Consider the following 6,851-nt stretch of genomic DNA (forward strand, 5'->3'; position numbering starts at 1 on the left):
CAAAAGGTACTAGGCAAGATATTGTTAATGCTTCTCTCAATTCTTCTTATTTATGGTCTCATTGTCAACTCTTAGCGCTAACAAAGAATATGAGATTGCAAAGGCATGAAATAGGGCCCCAGATGCAAGAGTTGAAAGTTTTCTCAGATTGGGTTTTGGCAATTGGTGATGGTATCATTAATAACTCAGTTGATGGCAATGAAAAAGTCCAAATACCAGATGATCTTCTGATAAAAGACTCTGTTGATCCAATATCTGCAATTGTGGAAAGTACATATCCTAATTTTATCAATTGTTGCAAAGATATAGGATACCTCCAACAAAGAGCCATTCTTGCTCCAACTCTTGATATGGTAGAATCAATCAACGAATATATGATTTCACTCAATCATAGTCTTGAGAAATCATATTTGAGTTCCGATACAATTTGCTGCTCTGATCAGACTTATTCAGCATTGGAACATGTATACACACCAGAATTTTTGAATACTATTAAATGTTCTGGAGTTCCAAATCATGCTCTTACTCTAAAGGTAGGTGTTCCGGTGATGTTATTAAGAAATATTGACCAATCAGCAGGATTGTGTAATGGAACAAGGTTGATCATAACTAAACTTGGAAATCAAGTTATTGAACCCAAGGTTTTATCAGGACATATGGCTGGACAGAAAGTGTTTATCCCAAGAATGACATTGACTCCGTCTGATGCTAGAATTCCGTTTAAGTTCCAACGAAGACAATTTCCAATCGCTGTATCTTTTGCGATGACAATCAATAAAAGTCAAGGACAGTCATTGTCTCATGTGGGATTATTTTTGAAGAAACCTGTGTTTACCCACGGACAGCTATATGTTGCTCTTTCCAGGGTGACAACTAGAAAGGGATTAAAAATTTTGGTTTATGATGATGATGGACAAATAACTACTGCAACTACAAATGTAGTATTTAAAGAAGTTTTTCGGAATTTATTCTGACAATTGTTGAGGTGGTACGCTTCTTCTGTTTACTTTTAAATTATTTAACTACTAAGATTTTTGTTGTTGATGATGATGTCTTTTGGTTACATTGTTTTATTAGCATGTTGAAAGAAATCACGATCCGCTTGTGATGTTGGAAAGAGAACTTCTTGAGCTACAGTATGTACAAAAATAAAGTTAGCATTCTTTATAAATTTATACACATATGCTTTGGAATTAAGTTCTGAATTTCAGGTATTAAGGTTTTAACAGCTTTCTGCGTCCTGACTAAAAAATTCATATCTCTCTGCAGACATGTCAAAATCACGTTCCGCTTATGCCGTTAGAAAGAAGACTGTTGAAGCAACAATATCTACAAAAATCAGGTCCAAATTCTTTGTAGATTTATACAGATATTATTTTCAACTCAGTTATAAATTTCTGCAATTCTGATTTTTACAGCTTTGCACGCTCTAACTAAAAAATGTTTATCTCTCCAATGGCATGTCGAAATTGCGATCCGCTTGTGCCGTTGGAAAGAGGACTTCTGGAACTACAACATATAAAAAAATTAGACCATGATTCTCTGTTGATTTATACAGATATACTTTTAAATTCAGTTATATATTTTTGGTATTCCGCTTTTCACAGTTAGACTTGGAAAGAATATTGTCTGTATTCACGTTGAAACCACTTTTTGCTTGCGCCGTTGGAAAAAGAACTTCTGAAACTACATTACATACAAAAATATGGTGTAGGTTCTTTGTAAATTTCTACAAATATTATTTTAAACTCAATGCTGAATTTCTGTCATTTATGGTTCTATTTCTTTTCCTCTTATGAGTAGTTAAGACAAATATGTAGTTGGTCACTCCATGACCAATTGAACTTACTGTTGATGATTCAGCAATTCCATAAATAAATACATCTTCTTTTGAATTTACTACTTTTGTTGCTAGGATTGATGAACCAAATGGGAAAAGAGTTGCTGAGGTGATTCCAAAAACATTTGTAGGATTCAAATACAAAGAGTGTAGCATCTGAACTACCTACATCAACTCCTGATGAGTCAAATATTCTTCCTATTGAAACTACAGATGTTTTAGCAACACCAGCAACAGAAGAACAAGTTGAGATTGCATCCATAGCTAGAGTGTTGTTTGGTAGATCGTAGCAGCCTAATGAAGTAGGTGATTTAGGTGATGGTTCAGAGGAAATTGGAGCATTTGGTGCTACATCTAATCAGCCTAATGAAGTAGATGATCCAGATGTGCCTACATCTACTTCCAATGAGTCAGTTGTTCTTCCTATTGAAACTTCAAATATTTTAACAACGGCAGCAACGGAGGAGCAAGTTGAGATCGCTTCCACGGCTGAAGCATTGGTTGCTAGATCCAAACAGGCTAATGAAGTAGGTGATTTAGGTAGTATTTCAGAGGAAATTGGAGCATTGGTTGCTGCATCCAAGGAGCCTAATCAAGTAGCTAGGTGATTTAGGTGGTAGTTCAGAGGAAATTGGAGCTTTGGTTGTTGCATCCAAACAGCCTAATGAAGTAGGATTTTGAGGTTTATGTAATACTTTTCTTGCAAAGTTTGATAAACCAATTGGGAAAAGAGTTGTTACCATGATTTCTGAAATATTTAATAGGTATGTTTTACTTTTGGAAAAAAATATAATCTATTTTTAATTCTTTGAAATTGTTATATCATGAACTGGTGCAAATATATTTTGCTATAACTTGCTGTAACAGTACTTCTTACATTTCAAGAGACTCATGTTGATGAAAAAATACTGAATGTCTTCTAGAAAAGATGTTTCAATGTGGTATTTCATCAACTGAATAATGTGAATTTTACATTAATTAAAATCTTGTCCAGAGAAAAGAAAATTATGGCGGTTTACATCTGTCACCAATCAGGTACAAGTGTGATAGTTCGACAGGTGAATCGCATGTGACCTGAACCTTGCGCTCCTGACTTAGAATCATAACTTGATTGATGACCACTGTAACAACTTCGCCAAGATTGAACTCACAAGAGTTCATTTCCATACAGCTGAAAAAAAATACTGCAATAATAAGGACTGGTCAAAAATATATACAGATAACAAATATCGGATACCTCTCCAAGACCAGATCTAACACATCTAATATATGCTAAATGATTCAATAGATGCAAATTAGTGTGACATTAAGATGCCATAGTGCAACAAACTCAAACATTATCATGAACTGCACTGTCTATTAATCATGGATTCCAGCGTGTATTATCATATATGGTTTACTAACAGCTACTTCAGATTACTTTCCTGATTAACAGTACAAATTTTCACATTTTAAGGTAGCAATCATCCATCGAATTAACGTCATGGATCCCTCACACTGTATATTCCTGCCTCAACTCTAACTTCTTGCTAACCCATGAGCTTACTCCTCCTGCTCTTTCTTCCTTTGCTAAGTGATGGTAAATCAAGTTATTTAATTGATGCATCACCATATATGTTTCCTTAAGAAGACTTTGACTAATCAAACACTAAACATTTGATTTTTCGATTATACTCTTATTGATTAACAATATAGGCTTTAGGTAAAATGTGAGTTGTTATGAAAAATAAATGTATTGGTTTTGAAAAAAATGTAAATAGCCAAAATTAAATAAAAATATATTTGGATTAGGATTGTAGTTCAAAATTCCATATCTATTAGAATTGCGCTGTATTTCAAAATTCCCCGTTATTAGGAATATGTGAAAAACCGTTCAACATTCCCTTCAAGTTTCTGAAATTTTAATTTTTTTAATTATTAAATGATTTTATATTTTTATTTTTTTTAACAAACACCTCACGTCCCTTATACCCCCCCACGATTTCCAACTCCCACACAACACTCCTCACGTCCCAACCCTATCCTTCACGTCTCCCTTAACAAATCCTCCCCACTTCTCCAATATAATAATCCCATCATATATAAAAGGACACAAAAAGGGTGGGGTCAGAAGAAGAAAAAATGAGAGAAAAAAGAAAAAGAGAGGAATGTCCCACAATATTAGGTAAACATTCTCTCTGCAAAATCACGATAGCCTCAACTGTCTAACCCACGATTGACTATACTGTGTACCAACTGCTCAAAACTACAAATATATATTTCTTCCACAACTACAGGTACTTTTTTAATAAGCCTGTATCATCAACTGCTTTCTCTTCAATAGACGGCTCTACAACTTCTCACAACTACGCCAATTACGACTCAATTTGACATGGAAGAAGAGAAGAAACTAGCCAGAAAAAATCTAATGGATATACGAAAGCATAAACGACCTAAATTTTCTCCCGATAACAACGGTATGAACTTTAATCCACTGTTTGCAGATTTGCGATTTGCATAACTGTTGCTTACAGAGGGTATCTTTTGTTCACTTGCTTCAAATACTCCATATTTTCTACTTCATCTTCTTTATCTCTGATTTTCCTTGGGCTAATTAACAAACGTCATTCTTTATAATTATCATGGATATTGGATGGCTCAAAAGCTCTATAAATGTTCATCATAGACTTGCATAAGTTATTAGTTAAGTAAATTTTATGTGATCTATTGGAATTATTATTTTTGTTGCAATATGGACTGATATCCTTCTACAGTAATTGTGATATATGTTGTCACATTGAGTGGTTGTAGCCATTCTTATTGTTTCCTTTGTCCTATTTCAGATATGGCTGAACAAGGACAAGTTCGAATTACTCGAAGTGGGAGTTCTCGAAGTCAAGGAAGGGGACAACGTAGAAGGGTACGCCGTCGCAGGACTTATTCCTATAATGATTCTGACTCGGAGCCTGAAGTCATCAGGAATGTCCCAAGGCCGAGGAAAATAAGTTAAGGGATCGAAGGCTGAACGAAGGAAAGAGAAAAGAAATTTAGAGAGCTTAGGGCTTTACTAGCTGAACATATTGGAAATTATCAGTTTATCCGAGATGCACTAATTGATGCTATTGACGAAATTAAACTATCTGATTGGGAAGCCTTAGAAATTTTAGTAGATTCACTTGGACAACCTTTAGGTAAGTATTTTAACTGAAGTTTATCACGAGGTTTGGCCAAGTGAACCTTTTTGGGTTTATGTTTTAAATTTGAGCTGAGTGGGAGAACCGTCTCTACAACTACTTATAATTTGTTTAATTAATGAAACTTTGTTTATTTGTTTGCAAGATTACCTGTCATTTTACTCTTGATTTTTCTTTAGAGTATTAGATAAAGAACATAAAGGAATAATAGTAACTTATTCCTTCAATATTCAACTTTAACGAATATCCAATGTGTTTAAAAGAGGATAAACATGAAGAGACAGATTCTTTACGCTCTTTACTGGATTATATATACTCCTCATGTAAAGTAATACTTTACAATTTGTTTTTGCCTCTTTTCAAATCAAAAATTAATGAGGAATCTATCTATATTTAGGTAGTTAACAAATATGAATTCATCCAAAGTATACTTGCAGTAGAGTATTACTTTATAAATGAAAATTTTAACTTCACTTATGTTCCTTTCGGTGGTATTCAAGTGTTGATAGATATTTATATGTTCCAGTCGAGGCAGTCGTTGGGGCAGTAACGTAGAAAAATAATATGGTAGCAACTATCTTATGATTGAAACTTTGTCAACTAAATTTTCTTTTCTTCTCAATATAAGATGATTAACCATCTGTTAGTTCATTATTGGTAATTTTTGTTCTTAGGGAATGTCATGAGTGCAAAAATAATTTGATCAATCCGCGCATAGCGCGGGTACGATTACTAGTATCCTTTAATGGAAAATGTTGAGGTTTTTTTATTAATAGGATCACATATATTTTTTCTTAGTGAACTGGCAGTCGATAGATCCAATTTGAAGACAAAATGTTCATATTTGAATTGAGAAGTGTGGGTTGCCATAAAATACCAATCATTACAAGAATTCATCCTTTTAGGATGGATTTCCAAATAAGGAAAAGCGTTGATTGAATTTTTTTATTGGCATACTTATTAGGAGATGAGGTTTGAGTCCAGGGGTGTTTTGTGTTTTTTTAAACAGCCTCCAAAAAGACCTGTTAGTAAGACAATATTTTTGGAAAAGCTTTATGAATTGCCTAGGCCTCCTTTTTGTTTACTTCTTAGTGACGGTATTCCAGGTTCACTAAATGGAATTTTCTTGAGGTGCTAGTGCTCCCCCAATGAAATTCCTTTGTATCTTATGCATTTGTTTTATGATTTTACCTGGTAGATAGGTGTATTTGCATAGAGTAAAGCAGGGATAGATTTAGAATGCTAGTTTGCAAGAGTTGTTCTACACGCCATATTTAAATGGAACATTTTCCGTGAGACATTTTGTTATGAAGTCTGTCAATTATGAATTGGAAAGTCTTAGGCTTCGGACTATGATTTTAGAATTGGTAATCCTAGATATTTTTCAAAATCATAGTAATCTTCATTCCAAAATGAGTTTGAGAAGTAGGTAAATATGAGGATGGACATAGCTTTGGGAGGATTATTTTTTTACTTAGTAAAATTGATGGATAGAGCCTGATTGAGAGCAGAAAAAAATCCATAACTAGATTTTATGCCAATTTTCTTTTTTTTTTTTGTTGCCTTACCGCAATTAGGGTGATATCAATGTCCCAAATAGAACATGGGAAAAAAAAAAAGACGGACTTCTTGAGGATTTTTATTTCCAATTTAAAAATGGTCTGTTTGATAATTTTGATTTTGGAGCAATTCTATGACAAAGATGAATATGTAGGGTGATAAGGGGTCTTCTTGGCGGATACTCACTTGGAAGACTAAAAAACTGTGGTTTGCCCGTTAACGAGGATTCCCATAGAGCTGGTACTAATGCAGCTGCATAATTAATTTAGTGATTTTTG

At 33.9% G+C, this 6,851-nt stretch overlaps 1 protein-coding gene across 1 annotated transcript; it reads left to right on the top strand.

Moving 5' to 3' along the window:
• LOC109233979 (ATP-dependent DNA helicase pif1-like) lies at window positions 90-2,130 on the top strand. The gene is made up of 2 exons (XM_019399804.1): window positions 90-938; window positions 1,972-2,130. The coding sequence occupies exons 1-2, from the start codon at window positions 90-92 to the stop codon at window positions 2,128-2,130; spliced, it is 1,008 nt and encodes a 335-aa protein (XP_019255349.1).

The sequence above is a fragment of the Nicotiana attenuata genome, chromosome 1, assembly GCF_001879085.1.
Source record: "Nicotiana attenuata strain UT chromosome 1, NIATTr2, whole genome shotgun sequence".
NCBI lineage: Eukaryota > Viridiplantae > Streptophyta > Magnoliopsida > Solanales > Solanaceae > Nicotiana > Nicotiana attenuata.

Excerpts from the sequence above, each read along its gene's own strand:
- LOC109233979 (XM_019399804.1), top strand. The coding sequence starts at position 90 with ATGAGATTGCAAAGGCATGAAATAGGGCCCCAGATGCAAGAGTTGAAA. Across the intron at positions 939-1,971 it reads TAACTACTGCAACTACAAAT|GATTCAAATACAAAGAGTGT; the intron begins GTAGTATTTAAA and ends AAACATTTGTAG.